Source organism: Loxodonta africana, chromosome 9 (genome assembly GCF_030014295.1).
Source record: "Loxodonta africana isolate mLoxAfr1 chromosome 9, mLoxAfr1.hap2, whole genome shotgun sequence".
Lineage (NCBI taxonomy): Eukaryota > Metazoa > Chordata > Mammalia > Proboscidea > Elephantidae > Loxodonta > Loxodonta africana.
The window spans coordinates 70,095,493-70,111,550 of NC_087350.1; the positions used below are offsets into that span (position 1 = coordinate 70,095,493).

Below are 16,058 nucleotides of genomic sequence, written 5' to 3' on the forward strand. Positions count from 1 at the left end.
AATCGACTTGAGGGCAATGGGCTTGGTTTTTTTTTTTCACTCCCTCAGCAAGTGTTATTTAGGCAAGACTTAGGGGAGTCATTAAGGGAGAAGAAATCTAACATTAGCTAAGCACCTATGTGACACCACTGTGCTGGCACCTTCCTACCAACAACTCTGTAGGGCAGAAGTTACTCCCATCTTACAAGTAAATTGAGGAACACAGCCCCTAAGTAACTCTGTAAAGGTCACAGATATTGTAATTGGCAAAGTTGAGATGTGAATCCATGTCTTTCTAGCTATAAATCCACATTTTTTTTTTCCAGTTTCAGTAGAGTTGGTTCTGACTCATGGTGACCCCATGTGTTTCAGAATAAAACTGTGCTCCACAGGGCTTTCAACAGCTGATTTTTCAGAAGTAGATCATCAGGCCTTTCTTCTGAGATGCCGCTGGTGGACTTAAACTGCCAGCTTTTCAGTTAGCAGCCCAGTGCGTCGACCACTGACACCACCCACGGACTCTCTAAGTCCACTATTTCCCACCATTTTCAATTCCATCACTGTTTCCCCTTCCAAGATGTTCTGAGAAAACTGTTCCCCGTTTTTGACACCAAGGGAATCTCTATTCTAATATCAAATCTGAAAACAAAGAAACCTGCCCACTTTCATTCACTAAAACTCCACCTCCAACTATGAAGAGCTCTTAAATGAAACCGCTACTGAGACCATTCAAGGGGACGTGGGAGTGGGATGGGCAAGATGGCGGATTTTGCCTTCTCAGACAATCTGTAATCTGATTGTCAGAAGGGAAAAACTAAAAGCAGAGAGGATTTCGGTGCTCCTCCTGTTGGTGTACCAAATGCTGTAGGGCTGGAAATGCGTGCGCTTGTTTATTTTGCACTCCCTCACCCTTGTGTTTAACTGCTCAAATTAAATTTCACACCAGCCTGCCCAGAGTATCAGCGCACGCGCCAGATATCCATAACTGGGATAAAATTAAAATCTGTGCTATTTATGCAAGGATCAAATATAGTGTGCGTTTTCATGCTGTGACTGGATTTCAGAAGACTCTGAAAGTTTACAAACGGACACACACCCATATACTTACATTATTTAGAAATAGCAATGTATTATTAAGTCAAGAAAGCACGATTTATCCTCAGGGCCACTGCGCAGCGACGCTTCCGGGGCGTTAAGTATTCTGTGCACCGATGCGACTTACTCAGTGGTGAGTACTCCCTCTGTTGTTGCCTGTGTTTGGTCCATGGGGAATACTCCCCACCCAACCTTATGCCTTAGTCTCAGCCACCACATTCTAGCTGCAGGGCAGTCACTGCCTTGGGAGCCCTTGAATGCAGTGATTACTTGGCCAACAAAATGCTGGGCAGAGGAAGGGTGGAAGGTGGCGTGGCAACATACTCCCTGGAGCTCTAAGGCATATGTTATTTTCCCTATACAAAGAGCCAGTCGCTTATTTGGAAATACAAATATTTTTAAACCAATGTATAGCAGACAGCTAAGAAACACATAATTATAATGTAATCTACACATTTTCTTAGAATAGCAAATGTTTAAGTCTTTTAACCAGTCAGTTCCATGGTTTGGTGTAAAAAGATGAAAAGATGTTTTGGCTTAAACTAGAGTTGTTAAAAGCCCATGCTAGGATACTCTACTCCTCTCACCTCCTAACAGTAGCACTAAGGCATTTGGAGCCGGATAATTCCTTGCTGTGGGGGGGCTGCCCTGTGCATTCTGGGATAATTATCAACATACCTGGCTTCTGCAAAATCAACCCTCCCCTCTACCCCCACCCACCCCCCTTGAGAACGACCACTCTAAATGAAATGCCTGGCATTAACTCTAGCTGCTCTGGTTAAGGCACACGTGAAAATGACTTGTGTGCAGACTGGTGCCCGTGCAAGAGTTGGGGACCACCTCCACACTAATGGTTATGCCTTTACACCTCAGGTGTGCGGGGGAAGTGTTGACATCAACTTTTCAGGCACCTTCCTTGAAATGCATCCCCCTTGCTTTGTGTTTGTTCCTGAATTCACTCCTCGCCATCTCTACAGCCTCCACTTCTGTTCTTTGGCACTGAGTTGTCCTGTCTGCCCCGCTTCTGCCAGACCCCAGTGGAGATGGAGAACTGCAGGGTGTAATTTTCCATACGATGCCTCAAACACCTTGAAGACAGTCAACCAGTCACCCTCCAGCCTCCACAGCACATAATCGGCTCTTTAACATTTTTTTTATAGGTCTCCTTTTCAATTCCTCTACCACTTTGGTTAGTTTTCTTGGCAGTTTCCAATTTCACTACGTGTGTCTAAGTGAATTTTATACAAAGTCATGAGCACTCTGAATAATATCCTGGAGTTTCAATAATAATAATTAATGTAAACAACCACTATAGTTTATGAAGTGCTCACTATATTTCAAGCACTGTTAGGCATTCAACCCTCAAAGTCGGTTTTATCATCTCCAGTTTATTTATGTAGAAACTGAGAACTGATGAACTAAGCTACTTCCTCAAAGTCACACGTCTCGTTCAGTACAAAGCTGGGAGCTGGGAACACAGGTTCTCTGAGCTCAGCCAGCACCCTCCTCCTCCCCTGAAAAAGGGCTCACAGGGGACACCCATTCTGGACACAGCACACTTAAAAACCTTTTTTTTCCTAATATTTTAAAAATACAAAAGGTACAGCTTTCTAAGGTAATCATTTACATGTGAATGATGTTTCTAATATCTTCTGGATCAGTAAGAGCTAAGTTCCCTGCTTGCTTACTCTGAAATGTAAGACTGCCCATTTCTACTCTAAGATATTACCAATTTACTAGTTTTGTTGGTATATGGATTTTTATTATGATATTAACTTTAGAAAGAAGTTTACTTATTCTCCTTCCTAAAAACACAGCTAAAATGACCAAGATAAAAAAACAAGACAGACTTTCCAAGGCAGGCAAATAACCGACAGCGTTTTCTGAATGAGGTTATTCATTACTGAGGTGAGTGAAGAACATAAAGTTAAAGACTGGAATGTTCCAAGGTATGGACGGAGCCCTGCCTTGGCTCCAGAAGCTCAATGCCTGGGTCCTTTTTTTTCTATGGAGGCAGCGACAACTGCAGATCTTTCTTGACTTCACACCTCTCAAAGTTAGCTTGAGTGAGCAATTAAGGCCTGAATCACACTCATTGTGGCCCGGCTTCCAGCACTGGCTGCAAAAACGTGATGACTTCATCAGTAAGATTACAAGATGAATTGTGTCTCTCACCTCCTCCTACTGAAAAGATGCTTGGTGCTGCAGGTGGACACAAAACCCGGGAGGCTAGATGGACCCCAGAGGAACGCCACCCCAAAACATGCCTGTACTAAGGCACAACAGGTGCCCAGAGGTGTGTGCCGTCGAGCTCCTGTGGAAACGTCTGCAGGGCTGCAACTACAGGGGCGTCACTTCTGCTCCAATCAGCAAGAAACCACATCACTGTGCAGTCCAGAATTACCAAGTACAAATCCTTCCTGAAAGGCAGACCACAACATACACGGGTTTCTGCCCCGAACGTGCCAAGTCTAAATGAAGCAGGGAGAGATTTGGAATTCATTCACTCCAATGAATGTTGTATGCAAATTACCATTCTAGAGGACTCAGATGCCATTGGGACAAAACCAAAGACCTACCTATTACTCACTCTGCCAAACAAGTGACAAAGACTGAGGACTAGAAAGCCATTAAGAAAATATCAATATCAAAAACAACCATCCCAAAACCTAACCACAAATAGACACTCATGAATATAAACGGAACAGTTCCTGGTAAGAAGTATTACGTTTTGATGTTAGCCAGGCTTCCCCCTCAATCAGACGGAATTGGGAACAGCACCTCACATTCTAACAAGCAAAAGTATTTGGTGGGGATGGAAAAGATCTTTGCTTTCACTGAATAAAATTAAAGGGTAGGAATCTCACTGTAGCTTTTTTCTCAAGAAAAATTATACTGGATCAGAAAAATTAGGGGAGATTAGTTCCATTCCCTGGAATGGTGCCAGTGGTTAACTGCTCGGCTGCTAACTGAAAGGTTGGAGGTTTGAGTCTACCCAGAGGCACCTTGGAAGAAAGGCCTGGTGATCTACTTTTGAATAATCAGCCATCGAAATCCCTGTGAGCACAGTTCCACTCTGACACATACGGGGTCACCGTGAGTTGGGGGAGACTGGCTGGTAACTGGTTCAGTTCCATTCCAAAGGATGACCACCTGCAGAGTTCAGTTAAATTCAGCATTTGTCTACATATTATTACAGGTTGGGCAACAGAAACTTTAAGCTAATATGCCAACTGGAGACCAGTATCAGTGATTACACAGTTCCACAATTACAATGGAAATAATGGGCAAAACTGTGCTTCATCCCTAAAATTGGACCTGTGCCCAACTTTTCAGGATCTGATCCACAGGTGCAGAAGATACATGTGTACAAAACTATGTGTGAGGCATTGTGCTTCCAACAGTGATAAACTCAATGGAAACCCACTGGTAAAATTATTTTCTCACTTGTTATCTCTCTCCCCATTGGAGTCCAAGGTCCTTCAGTGCACATACCTTGCCTATCTTGTCATGACTGTATTCCCAGGGCATAAAACAATTCTGGTGGTCAATAAATATTTATGGCATAGATGAACACTCATCAAAAATTCTACCACTAAATTTGTTTTGGAGCAAAAGTCTCAGGACTGAATTTTTTCCTAGCTAAACTCCTCAAATCATGGCCAACCTCACCAAATATTGATCTGACCTAAGTTCAGAGTTCCTCAAAGAGATAGGTCTTTCAATCCTTTGCTTCGACCTTTGGGAAATCAGTATTCATTAGGTGTCTCGTCGGCGCCCTGCTCAAAATTTGCCCTGGCTTTCCATCTGTCCACTGAGTAAAGTTCAAACTCCTATGTTGGTATCCAAGCCCTCCATAATTTGGCCCCAACATACCTTTGTAGCCTTGCCTCCTTCTATTCCCTTAAGGTACAGTCTAATACCGTTCTACAAACCAGGGCTTCGAACCAGTTCTCTCCAGTTCAAAGTTTCTGATGAAAATTTGCATTTCCACCCTAGATATACTGAGTCAGAATCTACATTTTAACAAGACCCCCAGGTGATTCTTATGTATAAATAAATTTTGAGAACCACTGCTCTACTAGTGGTTCTCAGAAGTGGTCCCTAACCAGCAGTATTAGCATTGCCTGGGAACTTGTTAGAAATGCAAATTCTTAGCAGGGGTTTGAACCTAGGAACCAGTTCAAAGCTCTGCTGCAAACATGTCTTGCTTTTACTCACCTCAGTGGTTTGTTGTGCTGTTCCCTCCCTGTGGCCTTAAATCCTCTTGGCCTGTTGAAATTTTATCATGGCTCAGTTTGAAAGCCACCCCCCTCTACCACCTTTTTCTACCCCAAAGAAAAATATTTCTGCTACTGTGAGTCTCCTAGACAGCTTTCACTCACTGCCTTGTGTTATACTTATATGTACACTTCATTATTTGAGGAGAGCAGGCAGGAAAAAAAAGAAACCCGTAGCCGTCAATTCCAACTCACTGCGGACCCTACGGGACAGGGTAGAGCTGCCCCATAAGGTTTCTATGGCCGTAGATCCTTACCAAAGCAGACTGCCACATCTTTCTCCCACGAAGGGGCTGGTAAGTTGGAACTGCTGACCTTTCAGTTAGCAGCTCTGCCTTGCCCAAAGAACCCAGCACATAGCATGGCTTGTAACAAGCACACAATGAATGCTTGCGGAATGCATGAACAAACAGTATGCCCTCTTTTGCCACTGCCAGCATAAATATATGATAGTTCTCATTCAAATTTCACATAACTGAAGTGGATTCTCTTCCCTTTTCTCCCTACAAAAATATATCAATATGTCCAGACATAAAGCTATGGAAACTCTATTCTTGTGAATAGTAGCAGTTTCTCAGGGCCAGTTCGGAAGTTGTTTTTCTTACCTTTCATTCCAAGTATTTTATTTTACCAAGGCCTCAGAAAGATCTCTTGCTGCAGGCCCTAGAGACCAAAGATGTTTATTCATCCACAGAGCAAGGAGAGCTCAGGTGCAGAAAGAGCCACATCTTGTTACTTTGAGGTCAGTTCCAACCCTAAATTACAAGGCAGACACTCAACCTATCTCTTGACTTGTCAAGACTGACTTCCCACTGAGCTGCCATTTTGAGTTGAGATGGACACTAAAGCCAGGCCAGGACACAGATGGCAGACACTGCTGTCTTAAAGCACTCTGCCATCTGCGGTTCTGTGGTCCTTGTCTCTGACCTCCAGCCCCTGGACTCAGCTGCCACAGCCACTAGAACACTCAACAGGGTGACACCACTTTCCCAAGGGTAGGATACTGTTAAAGGCATGGGCTCTGGGTCAGACAACCCTGGGTTCAGATCTCAGCTGGGTCGCTTAATAGCTGTTTGACCTTCGGCAACTCACTCAGTCTTCTGACCCTATTTTTTTTTTTTTCATTTGTCATTGGGGATAACGGTATCTACCACATAGGTTTTCTGAGAATTCCATAAAGTAACATATTGTAAAGCACTTCATACAATGCCTGCTACCTAGTAAGCAATCAGTAATAGTAACCGTTATTATTACTACAAATCCTCAAATGCCTATGTTCATTCCAGATTGTGTACTTTCTGACCCCAATGAGAACAATATTTACACACTCAGATGCCTCTTTTAATAAAAATCATCTCCTTAAGTAAACAGAAGAGACTAAATAATCAGTGACAGGCAACATGGTGGGATACGGGATCAGAGGACTAGGGCTGACACCTAGTTTTACTGCCTATAGGTCAGGCGACTGGTTAAGTGACTTTAGCTTTCATTGGTCCTGTGGAACTCACCACGGTATTTATGGGGGGGCCAATGTTCACTACCTCATATACTATCCCCTTCAGAAGAACCTACTGGAGAAGTTCCTTTCAGGTTTCAATGTCTAGAGTTCCTGAAATTTTCCAGAACAGCATTTCAGAGAAATATCTAATAAATATTCTAAATCCAAATGTTTCTGATTTCTCCCATGGCAGGCAAGAATCTCAGGGTCAACTGTGCAGCCCACTGCAAGGAACGTTCATACTTTATGACAGACACTGAGTATCCAAACTCCTGTATGTCTATTAGCCTTTTCATTCTATTAGTGTATTTTCCACTGGTTCCATTTTATTTTGTATTTACCATAGTTTCTTCCCATGTTTTTAATCCTATGGTTCTGCATGTATATCTATCAGATACCTTAAATCCTTTGTGAGATGAGATAGGCTATGAACAAACACACTGAATTAATATACTCTTTTTCAGCTTCAAGTTTCACAAATGTAAACAGGCATTGCAATAATAGTATTATCCCTTACTATGGGGATGGAAGATGAAGTGTGTTCGTGTGTGTGAGAAGCACCGTCAAGTGTACAGCTCTAATGGAGTGTTCACCACAATGGTATTGAACTTCTCTTTGCCTCTTTGATTCTTTTATTTTCAGCTCATGGAAGAAAAGTCACTGAGCTCATTAGGCATGAAAGCTCTGGTCCTGCCAGGCAACAATATGGGAAAGGAGAGAGAACCAACCACAGAAAGTGAGGTCTCACCATTTCTGTTTGCTCAGCAGCAACACTGTTGATGGCCTCCACCCAAGCTGTGTTGGGGCACAGAGCCACAGCAACACATGGGCTGGGGGACCAGAAGCCAGGTGACTGAGGCAGAATACCAAGTGGGACCACTTGGGCCAAGAATTCCTGCCTAAATGTTCCTGTGCTGCTTCTCCCAGCTTGCAAGTGGACGTCCTAGCCAGCACTGATCTCACGTCTCATTAGTGTGATGGGCGGGAAAATCTGAGAGTCAGAAATGATGGGCCTTGTGTGGCATTCGCAGTTTTGCGGATACGGGTGGGTGTGTCACAGAACAATGGCTAAAGGCAGTGGCTCTAAGGAAATGTTGGATACTTTGCAAATGCCCCCAAATCTCCAGCATTTTAGAGTGAGTGATATCGCAGTTATATGGCAAACAACACTCATTGCTTTTGAAACGCATGTGGCAAATACAGAAAAGCTTTCCAAGGTTAGAAGCAAAGAAAGGAAGAGATGAAGGAAAGAAGGATTAAAGGAGGGATAAAAAGATCAGTAGACGGAAAAAGCAAGTTAGACTGCCTACGGATATTACAGCAATCTTTTCCATCTACCTGTAGTTTGAATTTTTTCAGGACAAAGCAGGTTATTCATAAACATATTTTTACTTCAAATGCAGAGGAAGCTGTTGGTTAGTAATGTTTCAACTGGCTAAGAGTAAATTCAACTCAAAGAAAAAATGAAGTGGACTTAAAAGAAGTATCAGTGTTTATCAGCAGGAACCAACATTTATGGAACACCCATTATGTACTAGACATTACACACTAGGCAGAGTAGAACTGCCCCAGAGGGTTTCCAAGGCTGTAATCTTTACGGAACCAGACTGTCACATCTTTCTCCAGCAGAGCAGCTGGTGGGTTCGAACTGCTGACCTTTTGGTTAGCAAGTGAGCACTTAACCACTGCACTACCAGGGCTCCTTAGAGGAAATATTTCTCATCATGTTATCTCGTCCTGTTTGACGTTCTACATGTTATCTCATTATAGGTATAATCATTCCTTGTTAGAGACGATAGAGAGGTAAACAGAGGTTTTAAACCCTGCATTTAAATCCAAAAGTTCATAGGTTTTCTAATCTAGATCACGCCACTTTTATTTTTAAGAATTCTCTCTATCCATCCACTTCAAAGAAAATTGCACGTTCAACTTTGGAAATCATCATTTGGGTTATCCTCAAAAGAATCCCTTACATGATATACCTCTTCACATTCTGCAACGTGTCTTCACCTACCCGTCTCTCATGCACTCCTTCCTTGGGTGCATTCTACACAATGCTGTGAGGACCAGAGAATTCAGAGTATAAATACCCCTTTAACTGGGAAGCCCTACAGAAGCGCTCACTGCCACTGGTGTCAAATCCAGCACCTTTGCCTCCCTTCTGGTGGAGGAAATGGTCTCGGCAGGTAGGTGTTTTTATCCTCTTGACTGTCACTGTGGTTATCACTGTGATTTCTTGCCTGGAGATAAGGTGAGGAAAAAGGGACCAGGAGAAAGGTGCCTCTGTCACCTTTAGAGGGCACTGCTATAACGCCACCCATGCTATCAGTGGTACCCCAAGAAAACGGAGTTACGAAGGTTACCTCGATGCAGCACGATGTGATCGATCATGTTGCGTTTGTATTTGGTGTGATAGAGGCAGAGAGGACAGCGAAGATCTTTGGGGCCCTCCTCGGGAACAGCTGAATGGCCAGCTTCCACGTGCATAGTAAAAGCAGATCTGGTAAGTGGAGAGACATGATCAGGGTGACAAGAGGGCATTTCACTCATCCACCCCCTGGTTAGCAACCTCACCACAGAGCATCTGGGTGTGACTCCCCCACTTGAGCGGCCAAAAACATAGTTGTTAATCATGTTTGCTGACTACAGGTTCTTTGGTCATTCATCCAATGACTGACCCCAGCATGCAGTGGTACCCCGTTTTCAGTAACTTTGCCACTTGGCTGGGTTAAGAGCTTAATTTGAAAAGAAATGGATTTCCCAAATACCTTATTCTTGAAAATTAGAAATTTCCTATTAAAGGAAAGAAAACAAAACCTCTAAACCAAAAAAAATCCATTGCTGTCAAGTCGGCTATGACTCATAACAACCCTACAGGACAGAGTAGAACCGTCCCATAGGGCTTCCAAGGCTGTAACTTTTACAGAAGCAGACTGCCATATCTTTCTCTTGCAGAGGAGCTGGTGGGTTTGAACTGGTGAAATTTCGGTTAGCAGCCAAGCACTTAATTGCTTAACCACTGCCCCACCAGGGGTCCTTAGAGGAAATATTTCTCATCATGCTTGCAAGGTGAGGGACTATTTTAAAGTGAAGTTGATTTAGCAATTACCTACATGATTCTTCATGGTAAGAGGAAGGGGAGAGGACAAATTGCTTAGGAGGGCATGATGGTTGATGATGAGGTAGACTAAACTAAGGGCTGTTGTACCAGCTTGAGAGTGGAATGGCACCATTGCCTCCCCCTCCATCCTTTTCAAAACCTGAAAATTTACAATGCCTTAAATGTCTCATAAAAATGGATGAAACCAAGTATTAATGGGCGAGGACCCCTTCTTATTAACTGAAGTGTTTTTCTCTGGAGAACTGTGTACATCTGTCAGCGGATCCTCGTTATCCGGGTCCTGTAGCCTTCGCTCAAATATAAGGTCACATACATATTTATTTGAAAAATAACTGAATCAAACTCGTAATCAGAGATCTAACACATTTTCCACCAAATCCCTGGCAACTAAGATGTTGGTGGAAAAAAGACTTGTTGTTCTTCCAATTCATCTTTTCTTTTGGACATGAAGCCTATTTTTGAAAGCTTCTCTGTGTGCACTGAAGAAGCCTAAGGCTCAGGTCTTGATCACAACAAAAGCAGATAATGATAGCTTATATTTATAATATTGTAATGCTCAGTAGTGCTTGCTTTGTGCCAGGCACTATTCTAAGCACTTCAGATACATTGGTTCACTTACTCCTCACAACAGCCCTATAAGGTAGGTACTATTATTATTCTTATTTTACAGGTAAGGAAACAGACACAGAGAGGCTTAGTGATTTTTCCAAGGTCACACAGCCAGTAAACAGCAAAGATGGGATTCAAATGCAAGTTAGGCTTCAGACTACGCTCTTAACCTACTAAGCTAAAAGGTATCTCACAAGATAAAATTAAACCACAGGAGAAGACAGTTAAATAGGAAGAATCCATCCTTTGAGGTCACCAACTCTATAGTACATAGAAACATGGGTGGCTTTGGATTATCTTTTTCTAGATAGAAACACTCTCTATGATTGCTAAAGTCCAGCCTTCCCAGTGCCAGGATCTTTATTCTCTGGATATCTTGAAATACTATGATCTTAAGAAGCAAGAATTTTTTCACAAGGGTAGTAGGGGAAGTCACTATTGCTAAGACTTGACTATGACATTGCTTCCAAGAACATTTTTTTTTTTTTTCAAAGAGAGAATTAATGGAGGTAGTTCTCCCGGGGTGAAATACTCACTGCTCCATGCACTGGGCTGCGGAAATCCTTCACCTTGTTCTCATACTGCTTGGGTGCTCGTTTGCTCTGATTTTTAAACTCATTTGTTCTAATATAGCTCTTCATCCTTTCCCCAGCCCCAATGCAGTCTTTTGAAACTAGCCCCCTTTTGTGACTTTTAAACTCATTTGTTCTAATATAGCTCTTCATCCTTTCCCCAGCCCCAATGCAGTCTTTTGAAACTAGCCGCCTTTTGTGAAGATTGGACCTAACACCCATATCCATGAGCAGGGCTTCTCCTGAGCCCCAGGTAGGAGAGGGTAGAGAAAGATGGTAGCGAGAAGACAGGCAGGGGACAGCCATATTGGTTGCTTATTTTATTTTATTTTTCGACTGTGGTAAAATACTTATAAAATTTACCATTTTAACCATTTAGTCATATTTTAACCACTTAACTATCTATGCTTCGAGTCCACTTACTTAAAGCCTGTGTAAAAGGAGCAATCTTTGCACTTGAAGAGCTTCTTCCCGCCATGCTTGTCCCGGTAATGGCGCCTGATGCTCTGGATGTAGCCAGAGGAGAATTCACAGAATTCGCAGTGAAGAACGACTTCGGTTTTCTGCTCAGTGCCAGCAGTGGCCCCAGAGAGAGGCACAGGGCTCACACGGCTGTTGTTCCTTGCCAGGGCAGCTGACTGGTAGTGGTTCAACTGCTGCTGAACATCTGGGGGCTCTGAGTATGAAGAGTCTGTGGAGAGACAGGGTCAATGACACCGGACGCAGACAACACAGGAGAGGTTTGACGCTTCAAAACCCCCAACAGTAGTTTTGAGTATTTTTTTTAAAAAAAGGGATAACTACGATTCCATCTTTCATCTCAGTTTACATTACCACACAGATCTGGGGAAATGCAGGTAGGGAGGAAGCGTCACTTCTCTAATCTGACTTTGAGGGCTCATAGCATTTAAAAATAAAATTCTGAGGTTAAAGGTTTCAAAGTGAAGGAAGAAAGTAAACTTTTTTTTAAAGGAAACTGCACTGCGGCAACAGGCTGCCACAGAATACCTGTCCTTGTCGGTGAGATAAATAAACCTACATAACGTGTGCAGGCATCTACGCGCGAAAGGAAACCAGATGATGCAATACCTCCTCTTTTGCAGCTCAGGATTATTCAAGGCAATGGGAAAAAAAAAGTCAGTCTTTAACAGAAATGCTCAAGCACACGGCACTCACAAATATAAAAATGTTTTATGCCTTCACTGTCGAATGATTTCAATTTTTAAAAATATAAAAATTCAATAGTGTTCCCCTGGAATGAATGTTTAAAGCTTAGTCAGCATTAAGATGGAGATTTATTCATAAGGCCCATTAAAATGAAATTCCAAACAAGTTTCCCTGAAAGGTATTTTAAAGTTTGCAATTCAGAGTAAAATGTCGGAAATGAGACAGGCACAAATCTTAATCCTGAGAAGCTTCCGTGGCCTGTGATGGAGAAATCTGATCTAGATGGGAGGAGGGGAAATCTCAGTTTCTTCTTCAGAGTGAAAAAAAAAAAAAGGAAAAGGAAATAAAGAGAACCCTTTCCCAACACACCACTCTGAAGGTTGACGTTTGGAATTCAACATTGTCCTGCACGACTTACCGCTGCCTATGAATGACACAAATGAAGCCCATGAATACCATGCAGATGAATTTCAGTGTAACTTTCCTTGAAAAGAAAACAAAGGGCTCTTTTCTTAAGCCTCTCAAAAAGCAGGGGGGTAAGGGGATAGAAACTGTACAAGCCTCCTCCTGATTTGATGGACACTTAATTTTCTAAAGCATGATTCCCTGAGGCACGACATGGAGGAATTCTGTAAAACCCATATTTGATGAAATGAGCACCATCCATCCCGGCAGCCTCTTCGAAAAGAAAAACAAAAGCAGAGCAGCCTCCCTTACTGTGGGGCCATCTCCTGTCTTCCAAATACTAAAATACCTTCCCTCCTTGTTCTCCTCCTTTCTAAATTCATATTCCTCAAGTTTGAGGAGGGGGGGGGGGGAAACCCTTTGGAAATTGTAAACGAACCTGCCAGACACAAAAATAAAACAAAAGGAAACATGAACAATATCTCCAAGCCTCCAAGGGTTCATTACCAGGTGTAAACGGAAGACAAAGGAAGAAAAGGAATGACACAACTGAATTCATTTTACCCGGTTCTTTTATCTCCTCTTTCTTTTTTCTTCTACCCTAGCAGATGAACCCACTCAGGATCACAATAAATCGATTGTCAACTTCTCAGTCTTTCTTTCAATAGCAGGTTTGTTTACCATTTCACGGATTGTTCGAGATGTTTTCTAGTTAAGCCCTCACGGCCAGTTTCTGCTTAAAACACACGCACAGTGAACCACAAAACACACTCCACCTCTCTTGTTAACATGGTCCTGAGCGCAGGTGAAATGCTGCCCTGCGGTTGCCCTGGAAATCTCTGGCCTCTTCATAGCATTGGTCCTGGTTTGTCCTCTGAGCTCTGCAGGGCCGAAATTCTGTAACAAGGCCAGAGCCAGGTCCTGCTGCCCATGACCTGTTCAAGACTTACAAATCTACCCACAGACTCAAACAAATGTCCCAAGGACCCATCCACTTCTTGATAAGTGGCTGCAGTTCCCTTCAAGACATAGCACACACCTCAGTGGGTCTCCCAGGTACGGTTAGTACAAATGCTGGTAATTGTCGCAGGCACCAAGCAACTGACAGTTTCAGTCTCTTTACAGCAAAGCTATAAAGAAATAAATGGCTCCTACTCAGATGATAAGCCAGGTGAATTCATCTCCCCTGCCCTTCCCACACCTCCAACCCAGCACACGCGCTAGATCTCTTAGGCAGATCCCTACAATGGAATAGGGTCTCTTTTTACATAACACATCTTTCTTGTCTTTAAGGCCTATTGATGGCACTGGGTTTGTAAGGCCTATTGCACATTATTTCATCCATCTCATAAAAGAAATTCTAGATTTTAACTCTGGTATTTATATATGATGTTGTCGTTGTTAAGTGCCGTTGAGTCGGTTCCGACTCATAGCGACCCTATGCACAACAGAACAAAACATTGCCTGGTCCTGTGCCATCCTTACAATCGTTGTTATGCTTGAGCTCATTGTTGCAGCCACTGTGTCAGTCCACCTCGTTGAGGGTCTTCCTCTTTTCCACTGACCCTGTACTCTGCCAAGCATGATGTCTTTCTCCAGGGACTGATCCCTCCTGACAACATGTCCAAACTATGTAAGACGCAGTCTCGCCATCCTTGCTTCTAAGGAGCATTGTGGTTGTACTTCTTCTAAGACAGATTTGTTCGTTTTTTTGGCAGTCCAGGGTATATTCGATATTCTTCACCAACACCACAATTCAAAGGCATCAACTCTTCTTCGGTCTTCCTTATTCATTGTCCAGCTTTCACATGCATATGATGCGATTGAAAATACCATGGCTTGGGTCAGGCGCACCTTAGTCTTCAGGTAATTTTATATATGACAGGAAACTTAAAGAAATACAAAATGCAAGAAGTGGTGGGGAAAGCATTCCAAGAAAGAGAGACTCATGGCCTTCTTGAATGCTCTAAAACAGCAGCTCTCTGGATCCATGTTATACATTCCTATTTTCCTGGTTAAAATTAGATGGGCAGGTTTACTTACAAAAATAAGGAAGTTCCACCACTTGTGGTATATTTGTAATGACGCCCAGGATACAACTTTTCGGTCTTTTTAGAGCTCTACTTGCCTCTCTGGCACCAAGACACTCTCTTTCTCTCTCTCTCTCACTTGGAGTTTGTGAATAATGTACGATTTTAGCACTCTGGGCACTAAAGTGACAAAGATGTGAGCGTGTATGCGTTCACCAATCTTAAAAAAGCCCACTTGCTAAGCTACATAAAATTCCAGTTTGTTCATGAAGCTCAGCCTGAAGTGCAAGAAGAAGGTCGTTTGTGCCCAGGTTAGAACGGCAAACAGATTGTTAGTAGTGAAGGGCATGTCACATAAGTTAAAGATCATCATTAAGACTGTTCTCTTTCATTCTGCGCTTAAGGAAAATAAAAACACCCTGAGCTTGGAAAGCCAGACTTCTGGGCACAGAAAGGCGTAGGGGGGAAGGATACAGGGACTGCAGTACAGGGATGAGAATCCACTGGGAAACCCTGCCCCCAACTGCGGCCAGACAAGTTACATCTTTATGACCTGTATGGCCAGTGGAATCAATAGCAAAGGCTAGGTTGGTCCACCTTCAAAGACAGGTCATGGCTGAGCATAACCAGACATTTCTAACCTAACCCTGAGACATGTAGTCTGAGACAACAGTTTAATCCTCTGATCTGTGACTTTATTTATATGCAAAATTTTAGAAGTTAAATTCTAATTTATAATCATAATTATAAATACATGAAATTATACATAGCTACCCATTCAGTAAATTGCTTGTAATAAGAGAATTACATTTTGTAAAATCAGGATCAAAGTGGAATTTTAGCATGGATGGTCACAGTGCATACAGGTGTGGGTTTGGAATTACTGTATTAGCCCAATTCAACCTCACAGTGACTGTGTCAAGTATAGATTCTCATTCCAATTTTACTGATGGGGTAGCTGAGGCTGAGGATGGCTGCTCAAAATGTCAGAATTTGAACAAAGATCTGTACAGCGCTAACTTCTGAGTCTTGTCTATTAAGCATCAGTATCCTATGGCAGTCCCATGATACCAGTCAGAGGAACGAGAAAGAACAGCAGTGTTCCATTACCAAAATGCACACAACAGAGAGGAGAGAGAGACGGTGGCAGAAAGGTTGAAATGGTTATGATAGAAAATAACACTGAACTGATTAAGAAAGAAAACATTAACATAAGCATTTCAGAGAAATGGAAAAAAATAATAAAGCAAGATTTGTGAGAAAGAAAATGAACAGCCAAAATTTCAAAACGCTTAAAAAAAA

At 42.6% G+C, this 16,058-nt stretch overlaps 1 protein-coding gene across 4 annotated transcripts in view; it reads right to left on the reverse strand.

Annotated features, from left to right (window-relative positions):
* Nucleotides 1-16,058, reverse strand: part of ZNF462 (zinc finger protein 462) — a 147,044-nt gene that overhangs the window by 22,445 nt on the left and 108,541 nt on the right. For all 4 annotated transcript variants that reach the window (XR_002785026.2, XM_023545076.2, XM_010587776.3 and 1 more), the window contains exons 8-9: nt 11,578-11,845; nt 9,216-9,352 (exon numbers count right to left, since the gene is read on the reverse strand). Coding sequence is in view for 3 of the 4 variants with exons in the window: in XM_023545076.2 (XP_023400844.1) it covers nt 9,216-9,352; nt 11,578-11,845 (405 nt within the window). In the remaining variant the exon portion in view is untranslated. The remainder of the gene's footprint in view (nt 1-9,215; nt 9,353-11,577; nt 11,846-16,058) is intronic.